The 13,410-nt window shown below is 49.7% G+C and overlaps 1 protein-coding gene across 1 annotated transcript in view; it reads right to left on the bottom strand.

Annotated features, from left to right (window-relative positions):
• Positions 1-4,892: 4,892 nt before the first annotated feature.
• Positions 4,893-13,410, bottom strand: part of ELAVL1 (ELAV like RNA binding protein 1) — a 47,537-nt gene continuing 39,019 nt past the window's right edge. The window contains exon 6 of the mRNA XM_003919386.5: positions 4,893-10,039. Within this exon, the coding sequence (XP_003919435.1) occupies positions 9,715-10,039 (325 nt within the window). The 3' untranslated portion in view covers positions 4,893-9,714. The remainder of the gene's footprint in view (positions 10,040-13,410) is intronic.

Here is a 13,410-nt window from a genome sequence, read left to right as displayed (position 1 = left end):
TGAGCCCAGGCGTTCAAGGCTGCAGTGAGCTGTGATTGTACCACCACACTCCAGCCTGGGCGACAAAGGGAGACCCTGTCTCAAAAATTAAAATAGAAGCCGGGCACGGTGGCTCACGCTTGTAATCCCAGCACTTTGGGAGGCCGAGGCAGGTGGATCACCTGAGGTCAGGAGTTCAAGACCAGCCTGGCCAAGATGGTGAAATCCCGTCTCTACTAAAAATGCAAAAATTAGCTGGGCATGGTGGCGGGTGCCTGTAGTCCCAGCTACTCAGGAGGCTGAGGCAGAGAACTGCTTGAACCCGGGAGGCGGAGGTTGCAGTGAGCCAAGTTTGCGACACTATACTCCAGCCTGGGCCATAGAGTGAGACTCTGTGACTCTGTGCAAAAAAAAAAAAAAGAAAGAAAAAGAAAAAAAGAATTAAAATACAATTAATAAAATAAATAGCAGGGTGTAGTGGCATGTACCTGTAATCCCATGTACTCAGGAGGCTGAGGTAGGAGAATGGCATAAACCTGGGAGGCGGAGCTTGCAGTGAGCTGAGATCCGGCCACTGCACTCCAGCCTGGGTGACAGAGCGAGACTCCGTCTCAAAAAAAAAAAAAAAAAATTCAAAACTGGGTGTGGCCAAGGCATCATTTCCTCCTGCCTGGATTCCAGACTTTCCGGAGGCCCTCAGCCCTACTGGGCGGCCGGGGCGGGGGGGGGGGGTCCGGGCATCTCTCCTGAGAGGTCCCAGGTCCATCACAGGCTATTTCCACGGTCTCGACTTCCCCAGCTCTTTGACGCTGGCCAGTGGCTGGCCACGTGCTGTGGGTTGGGGGATGCGTGGCTTTCGCTGAGGACCCACAGGCCTGTCTCCATGAGGCTTGACTTGATAGAAACTGGCACTGGGGCCTGTCCTGTCACAAATCCCCTTGTCAACTGCCCCTTCCTAGGTGCACCCTTCCCCCAATCTCTTATCCTGGGTTCCATCAACTGGAAAGGAGCCTGATTCAGTGGCCTTATCCAGGCCTGCTCCCTCTCCTCCCTCCACGCGCTGGCTCTCTCAGCTGCAATTTCCTCTCCTTACCCAGGCCCCACTCATTCCACAGGTCCTGGGCTGGCTGCCATTCCATTCCTCCTACCTGTCCTCCTCCACCTCCTCCTCCCTCTCCTCCTCCTCCTCCCTCCCTCCTCTTCCCCTTCCTCCCTCTCCTCCTCCCTCTCCTCTCTCTCCTCCTCCCCTTCCTCCCTCTCCTCCCCCCCTCTCCTCCTTCCTCTCATCCCCCTCCTCCCTCTCCTCCTTCCTCTCATCCCCCTCCTCCCTCTCCTCCTTCCTGCTTCTCCTCCCCTTCTCTCCTCCCCCTCCTCTCTCCTTCCTCTCCTCCCCCTCCCCCCTTTCTTCCTCTTCCTCTTCCCCCACCATCCCCCAGCATTAACATCCCTCACCGTGAGAAAACCAAACTGACAAAATGCCATCCTTGCAATGAAGGTGAAAGGCCACGGTCTACAAGAAGTCCTAGGATGAACTGAAAAGTTCTGAGCAGAGACTCGATTGCCTCAGGTATCTGGGAGAGAATTCCCCAGCCAGGGCCTTCAGCAGCTGCTGGGAGGGACCCCGGGCGGGGGCGGAGGGAGGGGAGGGAGGAGGCTGCCCAGGAGGCGGAGGGAGTGAGAGGAGGTTGGCAGGTGCTCAAGGGCCCACCCCCCGCTTGGGTTAATGCTTTCTGTTGCCATTTTGAAATTCCTTTTTTTTTTTTTTTTTGAGACGGAGTTTTGCCCGGGCTGGAGTGCAGTGGCGCAATCTCGGCTCACTGCAACCTCTGCCTCTTGGGTTCAAGCGATTCTCCTGTCTCAGCCTCCCGAGTAGCTGGGATTACAGGCACCCCCACCACGCGTGGCTAATTTTTGTATTTTTAGTAGAGATAGGGTTTCACCATGTTGGTCAGGCTGGTCTTGAACTCCTGACCTTGTGATCCACCCGCGTTGGCCTCCCAAAGTGCTGGGATTACAGGTGTGAGCCACCATGCCCAGCAACCATTTTGAAATTTAGTCATCTTTGACCAACAGGCCCTGCACATTTTTCCTTTCCTTTCTTTTTTTTTCTTTTATAGCTCACTGCAGCCTCAAACTCCTGGGCTCAAGTGATCCTGTTACCTTAGCTTCCCAAGTAGCTGGGAATACAGGTGCATGTCACCACTCCCGGCCTTTTTTTTCCTTTTGAGATGGAGTCTCGTTCTTGTTGCCCAGGCTAGAGTGCAATGGCGTGAACTTGACTCACTGCAACCTCTGCCTCCCGAGTTCAAGTGATTCTCCTGCCTCAGTCTCCGGAGTAGCTGGGATTATAGGCGCCCGCCACCACGCTCGGCTAATTTTTGTATTTTTAGTAGAGAAGGGGTTTCACTATGTTGGCCAGGCTGGTCTTGAACTCCTGACCTCAGGTGATCCACCCACCTCAGCCTCCCAAAGTGCTGGGATTACAGGCGTGAGCCACTGTGCTCGGCTTTTTTTTTTTTTTTTTTTTTTTTTAATAGCATCTTGCTCTGTCACCTAGGCTGAAGTGCAGTGACATGATCTGGGCTCTCTGCACCCTCCACCTCCCAGGTTTAAGCGAGTCTTCTGCCTCAGTCTCCCAAGTAGCTGGGATTACAGGCACACACCACCATGCCCAGCTCATTTTTGTATTTTTAGTAGAGACGGGGTTTCGCCATGTTGGGCAGGCTGGTCTGGAACTCCTGACCTCAAGTGATCCACCCGCCTCAACCTCCCAAAGTGCTGGGATTCCAGGCGTGAACCATCGTGCCCGGTCTCATTTTTACATGTTTTGTAGAGATAGACTCTCATGATGTTGCCCAGGCTGGTTTTGAACTCCTGATCTCAGGCGATCCTCCCTCCTCATACCAGTTCTCAGGACAGGTTGTTGAGAACTCCTCAGGCTCTAAGGACACTGAGGTGGGAGGGAACCCACGCTCTCCCTCGTCCCTCGTCCCCCGGTGAAAACACTCTCATGTCAGGACTCGTACTACTAAACACAAACTGTGGTTCTCCGGACAACACAGGTGTCAGTTTCTCCTTCTCTTCCAGAAATCCTTTTAAATTGTGCTAAGAAATTACTGAGGTTGAAACACACACACATGAAGCCCAAGGGAAAAAGGATGCAGGCCTCAGACCCTTGCCCTTGAAGGGAGCAATGGAAATAGCCCCCACGAAAGGCGGAGGTCTGGAGAGGTCTGGTGGAACCTGAGTGTTGCCTGCCATGCACAGGGACCTCGCTTGGGGCTGGGCCTCTCTGGCTCTGAATTCTGGGGTGAGGCGGGGATGGAAGCCATCCCTGGAGCAGAGGTGGAGATGGGGGCTGTCAGGTTTCATTAAGGTTCGTCCCACATAGGGGACTCCTCTAAACTTCTTGCTTCTCGAGGTGAGTCTCTGACACTGGCGTCGCCCAGGAGAAATACAGGTTCTCAGGCCAGGTGCCGTGGCTCATGCCTGTACTCCCAGCACTTTGGGAGGTTGAGGCGGGTGGATCACCTGAGGTCAGGAGTTTGAGACCAGCCTGGCCAACATGGTGAAACCCCATCTCTACTAAAAATACAAAAATTAGCCGGGCATGGTGGCGTGGGCCTGTAATCTCAGTTGTTCGGGTGGCTGAAGCAGGATAATTGCTTGAACCCAGAAGGTGGAGGTTGTAGTGAGCCGAGATTGCCGCAGTGCAGCCTGGGCAACAGAGTGAGACTCTGTCTTAAGGAAAAAAAAAAAAAAAAAAAGAAAAGAGAGAAAAGAGAAAGAAAGAAGAGAAAGAAAAGAAAGGAATGCAGATTCCCAGGCCCGCACCAGACCTGCAGAAGCTGAATCTGCTTTGAAACGATGCTCCCCTATGGGAGGCAGATGCATTCTTAAGTTTGGGAGGCGCAGACACCCAGACCCCTTCTCCTGGGTTCACAGGTTGGGCGGTCAGGAGATCCACTAGCCTGAGCCAGTGGGAGCTGCCCAGAGGCCCCTGGAGCCCCAGCTGTCAGCCCCTGGGCTCTGAACACCTGAGGGACAGCCCTGAGCACTGTCAGGACTCTGGCTGGAGCACAGCCCTGGCCCTTTGGCCCCAGGTGGTGTCGGGTAACACGAAGTTTTCCCGGAAGCCGAGGGATCATCTGGAAGAGAAGATGGTGAACGCAGACCCACAAGATGCACAAGCAATAGAGAAACTAGCAACTTGAAAACGGGCTCCGTAAATGCTTTCCGAGAAGCCCGCCCGTGGGACTATGTTAGCTCAACTCTCCGAGTGCTAAGCGCGACCATCCAGTCCTTGGCGGAGTCTTGGTAGCAACGGTCACCATTCCTACTTGATCTCATTTTCCTGAGGATCTGGAGGGGATGGGCAGCGTGGACCCATTTCACAGAGGGTAGAGCGGAGACTCAGAGAGCCAGAGACTTTCCCCCGGGTCGCACGCTGGGGAGTGGTGTCAGAGCCAGGATTTGAACCTGGACTCTCTGACCTTGAGACCCCTAACCATTCCCATCCCAAAGGAGATCAGTCTCACGGAGGGGACACTCAGGACGGTCCCAGGGCTTGGGAGTGACTGTGGTTCCACATACAGACGGGGGAAGAGGCTGGATCCCCGGGTCACTGTTCAGGGAGCACTGGTGTGGGAAGCAGACGGAGGGGGGCCATATCCAGGGGCCACTCAGTGGGCCCACTGACCTGTGAACCTGGAGAAGAGGGGCATCTGGGTGGGAGCTGAAGGGCCATGGGTGAGCCAGCACAGGGCACACCCGAACTGGGTGTCCCCTCGTGGGCTCCCGGGGCCTGGCCCAGGCTTACCTTGGAGGGAGGAGGTCCCCATCCCCTAGCACTCTATTACTGGGCTGTGGGCTGCTCACAAGTGACACACCATCACCCCTACACCAGCACATCTCAATGATCCCACTTCATTTATTACCAAAATATCACAGAATTCCAGTCATAGTTAACATACAGCGTTTAACACGAACCTGCTACCTGCAGAAAGAACTGAGTATCCGGACAATTGAGTCGTTTGGAACTGTAAGCCACGCCCCAAACCGCATCACTCCGTACTTCAAAAATACGCTTTTTTGAGAGCTTTGGAAACTGAATTAAAATGTCTACACAGCTATGAACAATTGTTTAATAAAACTTTTTCATGTTTCCATTACATGTAAATATATCAATTTGGCATCTCTATAAAAACTCTGAAAATGGTGCAAAAGTTTCATTCTCTTTGAGAAAGCCATTGACAAAAAATATTCACACTTCACTAAAATTTTGAAAAATGGTCTTCTTTCAAAGTTTCTTTATTAATCTGAAGTCTTCTGGGTTATCAAAATCTAGGTTTGCTTTTTCCTCCTAAAACACTAAAGAACATTTATTCACAAGGATTAAAAATAAAAATAAAAAGGCAATGGGCTGATGGAAAACCGGTAAGGGCTTTTCTTTCTTTCTTTTTTTTTTTTTTTCTGAAAATAATTAAAAAAAACTTAAAAGTTACATAAGCATCTTCAAAAGAACACAATGGGATTCATTTTGTTGTTGACTTTTGGACACCAGTGTCAGACTTTATTGAAAACAAACCCATGTAAAAACAAAGTTAAAATGAAAAATGGCACCTGAAAAATAAATTATTTTATATAAAACAAATCAATAACTTAAAACACACTAATATACAAAAGGTCTAACCATCTACTGTACAACATGGGAATCGGTTAAGAGAGCCTCCCCTCCCCCAAAGCAAGTCACTGTAAACGGAACATCACATGGTCATGGTCAAAGAGGTGGCCCCAAACCAACGGAAAAGCCTTCTCTTCTAGTGGAAGAAAAATCCAGTCCTGTCAAAGTCTCCGTTAGCCAAACTTACGTACTGGCGGTGACTTACAAGCGAGAAAAAAAAAAAAAAAAAAAAAAAGCTTTTTTTTAAATGGCCAAGAAAAAAACCTGAATGATGTCACTGAAAGGTAGAAAAATAGGATCCGGCCATTAGAAGTCAGGGGAAATCAAAAGGTTTGGAAACGTGAACCCTGCCTGGGATCCGAGATTCAGATTCTACTGCCATCGTTACATGCCAATTGCCAATGCCACTCAAAAAAAAAGCACTTGTGACTTCAGGGCTGTCTTGGGAAGTTTGGGGACAGGACTCCCTGACCCCCAGAGTCTGCTGAACCCCAGGGGTCTCTGCTAAGGAGCTGCCTCAGGTCCCAGTAGGTGAGGTAGGTCTGGGGAAGATGGGAGGGGATTGAGGTGGAGGGAGGGGTGGAGGGACAGACGATAGAGGCCTCCTGTCAGCTGAATTCTTACTCTCTTTCATCCAACACAGGAAGGCTGCGAAAAGCACATGGAAATAAAACCGGGCTGAATGGGATGTGAAATGTAACAGCTGAGTGATGTCAATTTCGATTTTCAAGTCCGATGCCGGACTGGTTAAGTCATGTCTTTTCAATGCCTGGTGGACAAATGGCCTTCGTTTGGAAGCAAACTGGTCAAGGAATTGCCACTAACCGTCTTCGGGTGCTTCTATTTCTCTGATCCAGCAGGGACCCCTGGGCTGCCAGCTCCAAAGGGCCGGCCTTGGCTCCCGACAGCAGCACGATTCAGTCCCTGGAGACTGGGTCTCCAGGACTAAGGCCAAGCGCAGACTCTCAGAGGTTAAGGCAGCTGCCCTTGGCCAGGAAAAGGTTCACCTTCCAGAAGAAGGTGGTGGAACCCACCCAGCACCACCTGCGGGCAGGCCCCTGAGGAAGTCCATGAATTTCAGGATATTCACGCAGGATAGTGGCCAAGGAGAGGACTCAGCACCCAGGAGGGAATCAGTCACAGAGCTGTGACTAGAGGCACAACCAGCACAGAAAACTGTGGCTTGGCAAATCACACTGAAAACGAAATAATGGCAAAGCCAAGGGGGAACAAGGGAGAATTCATCAGGAAGCAGGTTCACAAATTCGGAGTTGTCTGGGGTCTAACTACCAGAGGAAGTTACACACAGGTCAAAAGGGAATTCAATCAAAGCCTCTTTGGTATTTCCCAAACCAGATTTTTGATAAATGAACATTATCTACTCTGAACACTTTTTCATCGAAATTCCCAAATAAAAGGAGAGCACTCATTTTTGTTAACTATAAATATGACTCATCTACGTAAAATTTTTAAAGAAATGGTTTCTTTTGAGTTGTGCCTTTTTAAAGAAAAGGGATCTCCCCTTTGCAAACAGGCCTTGGCAAGATGTAATGAACTTTGAGGGCACAGGGCCGGCAACTAGAACCTTGATGGGAACGGAGATTGCTTTTCAGGAGTGACAGTTCAAAAGCTAAATCCTTCCACAAGCTTGCAAGTTAAGACTCCCAAATAAAGGCATTGGAAGTTTTTAGCTAGAAGGCTGTTCAAACAGTGGAGACCACGTACAATGAGAATGTTCCTGAACTGAGAAACTTCAGGGAACTCTCAAAGGCTCATACACTTCACAGTTTCTTCTCACCTGTCCCAGCATCAGAACAACTGATAGGATTCAGATAAAAAGGGGCGAGGAAAGAAGCTGAGGTGCTGGCTACAAGCCCGTCATCATTTTCACAGTTGAAGCTTAAGACAGAGTTCTCTGTTGAATGCTAGCTACGGGCATGTATGGCAGTGAGACTCCAAGGGGAGTTTCAGAAGCGGGAATCCAGCCTTCCATCAGAAGATGCTGGCTCCCACCTTCCATCAGAAGATGCTGGCCTGGGGAAACCTGAACGGCTTCTTTTTCCAGGAAAACATTCTGGTCCCAGGGTGGAGACTGCTCTCCGGCAACAGAGCAGGGACCCTCTTTTGTGTCGAATCTGGGCAAACGGGCCTCGGTTTTGGCTTTTCCTGAGGATCTGGGATTCTGTGGGAGAAAGGAGGTCCTCTCTGGCACCAGGCCGACTTTTATGAGACGTGGCCTGGGTACAGATGGCAACATCATCAATTTGCAAGGATCGCGCACACAGCCCCTCGGTAAAAGATCAGGGAAAGGGGAGGGGATGGGCATCCTCAGTTGTCCAGGGGCCTCTAGAGACGCTGACCTGCTCTGGGGACGGTGGTGCCTGCCTATTGCTCCATTTCCCACTTCAATAAATAAATAAATAAATAGATCGGTATAAATAAACAGATAAATACAGCCGTCATCTCATGAGAGCAATAACTAAAAAACAGCCTACGGTCACGTTTTAGTCTCACGTCAAGGTTAAAAACTGCTGGTACTAAGTTATCCTGTTTGTGATTCTCTCTGTATACTAGTTATTTATAAATGCCAGATCCCAGTCCTGAGGAGTTTTGGGCGATCTGGCCCTGCCTATTTCACAGGCTTTCTCTTTCACCCTTCCTTCGGGCTCCCGGTTTAAAAGCCACCAGCCTGTAACTGCACATTCCTGCGTCACATATTCAGAAATGCTTTTGCTTGAGGCAAGTATTGGTTTCTTAAGATCTTACGACTCCTCCCTGAATGCTGGGCCGCCTGCACCTTCCCTAGCCAAAAAGAAAGAAAAGGTAAAATAAAAAACAAAACAAAATTCGAGCAAAACAAAATCAAATTTAATGGTCTTAAATGCAAAAGTAAAAACAAACAAAAAACACAAAAAAGCAAAAGAAAATTAACAGAACAGAACAACCCAAAATGTCAAGGCAGTTATGAAGAGAACTTTGAGGGTTAATCTTTAAAACTACAAATCAAAGGTTTTGGTTAATAGATAACTGGCAAGAAGTAAGTACTTTTCTGCTGAGTGTTCATACAAAAGCAAAATTCCAAAACAAAATGCGACTAAAATAGAAAAAGGTCTAAGCGCTCACGAGAAGGGATGCGAGAAATACAATGCTCAAATGTTTCTGTGTTATTAAAAAACAGAGCCATCTTACGCCTCCAAGCTATGTTAAATGCTCTGGAAAACGGGAGAAATTATCGTGGAACAACAGTATCCAATGTGTGGGGCGCTGTGCATGCAATGTGTGGACAGAAACTCGGGGCGTCAGAGTAGCAACACATCTTCAGGCGTGCCTGGAGCTTAGATCTAACTCTGGAATATACTGGAGTTTCCCTGAAACTCTTTGGTCCATTCCCATTGGTGCCTGGGCTTACGAAACACGTTTGTGTCCTTCTCTGGAGGGCCCGCCCGGCATGCGGCCCCCGGCCCCAGTGGTGGCCCACGCTGGACGGGCCCACCGCCATTCCCAGGACCACTTGGCAGAGCCCGGGACTGAGTGAGCAGGAGGTGGCAATGGGACCTGCCTGGAAAAGGAACTTCCTGTCAACCAAAGCATACATCGCTTACAATGTTGAAGCGGTTGAGAAAACGCACACTCAGCATCTGTCTAACATCTTTAGATTAAAAACTAAAACTAAAAGGTGATTTTTTTTGCTACCCAGTCTGTGGAGACATTGAATGAAACGCGTGTTAGACAGTCTTAGAGGTTAAAGCATGCTTCAGGTTCACCACCATCCAGAGGGACTGGTTAGTCAATGCAGTTCTACTTAGATTTCTGTTTAATATATATCTTAAAGGAAATAACTTACGAAACTTAAGATTGGTCTAACATTGTGGGATTTCAAACATTTGAACATGTCGGTTGCATCCCAGAGTATAAAAACCTTCTCACTTCTCATTCAGACAAAGACAAACACTTGTGAAAATTGGCGCAAAATGAGTTGTACACTAACAAGAAAAGTTTCAACTCCTTCACTCTTAATTATCTATTCCGTACAAAAAAAAAGCATGAGCGAGTTATTTGTGGGACTTGTTGGTTTTGAAGGAAACCTGTAAGATCTTGTCCCCCAGGCGGTAGCCGTTCAGGCTGGCTATGGCCATCGCGGCTTCTTCATAGTTTGTCATGGTCACAAAGCCAAACCCTTTGCACTTGTTGGTGTTGAAGTCGCGGATCACTTTCACATTGGTGACGGCGCCAAAGGGCCCAAACATCTGCCAGAGGATCCCCTCGTCGGCATCCTGCCCCAGGTTGTAGATGAAAATGCACCAGCCGGAGGAGGCGTTTCCGGGCACGTTGACGCCAGAGAGCCCGCTCATGTGATCGACGCCCATGGGGGAGAACCTGGCGGACAGAGAGCAAGCGTCAGGCCACGGTCAGCGCAGGCGGCCTGGTGATGGGGCAAGGCCTGGACACATGCTGACCATGGCCGCTGGGCCCCATCCCGCTCTGCGCAGCCACGAGGTGCTCACAGTCGAGACACCTGCATGGGTTAAAACCATGACATTGTTTTAAACTGGGAGGAATTAAATACGGTAATGGAGGGGCAGGACCCTGTTCTATAGGGAGCTGACTCTGAGGGGCTGGTTGGTGACCTCCACTCCTCCCACTGTGTATGTGGGGGTTTCTGTTTAGGGGTTCCTGCGGTTCCCCACATTTCAGATGATGGGCGCTTCTCCGGGTCCTCCATTGAGGGTAGAAACGGTCTGCAGGCGCGGACAGCCTCAGCTCTCCCTGGAGGAAACTCTCCTCGTACTGTGGGGTACGTGCAGGGGCTGAACTCTTTGTTCCAGATTTCGCACCTTCCCCTCATCATGACCCACCCCCAAGGGTTCATAGCCCAGTGGTCTTTGGTTAGAGCATGCCTTTGCCAGGGCCACCGTAGGGCCCAAGAATTCCTTCCCACGCACCAGGCAACCAACCTTCTGTGGCTGCAGTTCAACATCCCATGAGGGCCAGGGGCCAAACCACTGAGGGCTGAGAACTCAAGGGACAGGGAAGGGCCCTGGGACACCAGCAACTGCAGGCTCACCAAACTTGACCACACACGTGGGGCTCTTTCCACAGTGATACTTTTATTTACATAAAAAAAAAAAAAAAAAAGCCTTTCTGGGCCAGGCGTGGTAGCTCAAGGCCGGAATCCCAGGACTTTCAGAGGCCAAGGTGGGAGGATCACTGGAGGCCAGGAGTTTGAGACCAGCCTGGGCAACACAGAGAGACCCCATCTCTAGGAAAAAAACAAACAAAAACCTCATCAAACTAAAACCAAACTAAACGAAAATAAAGCCTTCTGAAAACGTACAGATGCCGTAATAAGGATTAAGGTAGATGACAAAACAGTTCCTAAAGCCATGCTTCCCTCTGGAACTTTCTCAAATTAAAAAAGTAAAAGTCTGAGGGTCAGTTTGGGAATATCTGAGTACCGTATATCTGTGAAGACAGCATCTGTGAAGCCGCACGATGCATGCAGAGAAGGATTTCCTGCTCCAAAATAAAACTGGGCTTCAGGCTATGGCCCTATCAGCTAGGGTAAGTGAGTGCCTTCAAGTGCCATTAAACAGATTCACCCTCTCAACAGACACAAGAGGACACCAGCTCCCACGGGGCAGCTCACTAGCCCAAGGGTGATTTTTTCTTTTTTTTGAGACAGGGTCTCACTATGTTGTCCAGTATGGTCTCAAACTCTTAGGCTCAAGTGATCCTTCTGCCTCCTGAGTAGCTGGGACCACAGGTGTGTGCCACCACACTGGGCTAATTTTTACATTTTTTGTAGAGACAGGGTCTATGTTGTCCAGACTGGTCCCAAATTCCTGGGCTCCAGTGATCCTCCTGCTTTGGCCTCCCAAAGTGTTGGGATTACAGGCGTGAGTCAATGCGCCCGGCCTTCTTAAGAATTACTCTTGTTGGTAGTTTTTCTCCTGCTGATTTCTCTGGTCTTGACAGTCATAAATCTCTCTTTTCCTCCAACCCAATTCTCCGGGGTTTTCTGGACGTGACAGGGACTGACGGCAAACTCCCTGCAGTCTGGGTCTTTCTTCCTCCTCTTCTCTCAGCCTCCTGAGCAGATCTTTCCCTCTAGCCTCTCCCACCCTCCCCACTTCCTTCCATGACTTTGTCTTGGTGGTTGCCCTGCCACTCACTTTCCTGCTCGACCAGAAATGTCCACTCCTCTGGTTTCCCCTTTCTTTTCCCGTCCTCATTACCGGGACCAGAGTCCCATGTCTCCTCCTCCAACCTTCCCTGTCTTCCTTCCAGGCTAAGGAGCAGTTCACCCAACGCCACTGCCCATATAGCCCGCCCCGTCAAGAGCAGTGCCAACTGTATGGTGGGATTCCTACAGCTGGATTTTAAAATTCAGTTCCATTCTGTCCAGAGAAGCTTCTCCAGCCTTGTCTTCAACCCAGAAACCTCAAGGCAGGCAGGCCAGCTTTGGAATTTGAGCCAGGCGGAGAATGCTGGGTAACACAGCCATGAGAATAACACCTCTCACAGCAGCATGTGTGGCAGTGGGCAGCGCCCACCCAGCCTCACTGTTAAAACAACGATGGGGCCAGGCTCACGCCTATAATCCCAGTACGTTGGGAGGCTGAGGTAGGAGGATCACTTGAGGCTAGGAGTTTAAGACCAGCCTGGGCAACATAGTGAGACTCCATCTCAACAAAAAATAAAAACATTAAAAATTAAAAAATGGGATATCTGTCCTTGTCATACCTGAGATAAGCCCTCGATGTCATTCCTTGAGGAACGAAACAAAACAGCCCTGACACTGAGACCTCTGCTGTTTCTGAGGCAACAGCACACCAGATCCTGGAGTCCAAGGCCCTGACTCTCATCACCTCTATCCCACTTCATCCTGGCAGCCAGACCCATTTTCAGGATGGAAAGACTAAGGAATCCGGGAAAACTGCTCCCATCTAGGACAGGGCTCATAAACAGAATGCATACTGATAACATTCACCAATACAAATGACTGCACAAGGCAGGTGTATGAAGAAAGTTGCCTTAGGGCTGCTGATCATGTCTAGGAACTCTGGAAGATCTGCCCTCACCCGACTATACCTAAGGCAGCATCTTTCCTCCCACAGATATGAGACGTTCATTATTCATTTACTTTTTAGAGACAGGGTCTCACTCTGTCACCCAGGCTGCAGTACAGTGGTGCAATCATAGTTCACTGCAGCCTCCACTTCCTGGGTTCAAGCGATCCTCCCGCCGTGGCTTCCTGAGTAGTTGGGACTAAAGGCCAGCACCACCACGCCGTTTTTTCATTACTTTTTGTAGGAACGGGGGTCTCACTTTGCTGCCCAGGCTGCTCAAACTCAGGGCTTCAAGTAATCCTCCTACCTCGGCCTCCTGATAGCTGAGATTACCGGTGTGTGCTCCCCGACACTGGGCATGAAACCATCTTTAAAGCTCGCTGCTCCGTTCTCCTGTTACTAGGAACTGCGTGTTGAAGCTCTAAGCGCTCACACTCATAGCAACTGGTGGGGAATGGTGCCGTCTTTTTTTTTAAAAAAAAAAAAAAAAAAAAAAAAGGTTCTGGCTCTGTGGCCCAGGAGTGCAGCGGTATGATCACAACTCACTGCAGCCTCAACCTCCTGGGCTAAAGCAATCCTCCCACCTCAGCTTCCTGAGTTGCTGCAACTACAGGAGCGCACCACCATGCCTGGCCAGTTTTGTATTTTTTGTAGAGATGGGGTCTCACAATATTGCCC

This window comes from Papio anubis, chromosome 20 (genome assembly GCF_008728515.1).
Source record: "Papio anubis isolate 15944 chromosome 20, Panubis1.0, whole genome shotgun sequence".
Classification (NCBI taxonomy): domain Eukaryota; kingdom Metazoa; phylum Chordata; class Mammalia; order Primates; family Cercopithecidae; genus Papio; species Papio anubis.
This window is presented reverse-complemented; position numbering and strand designations above follow the sequence as displayed.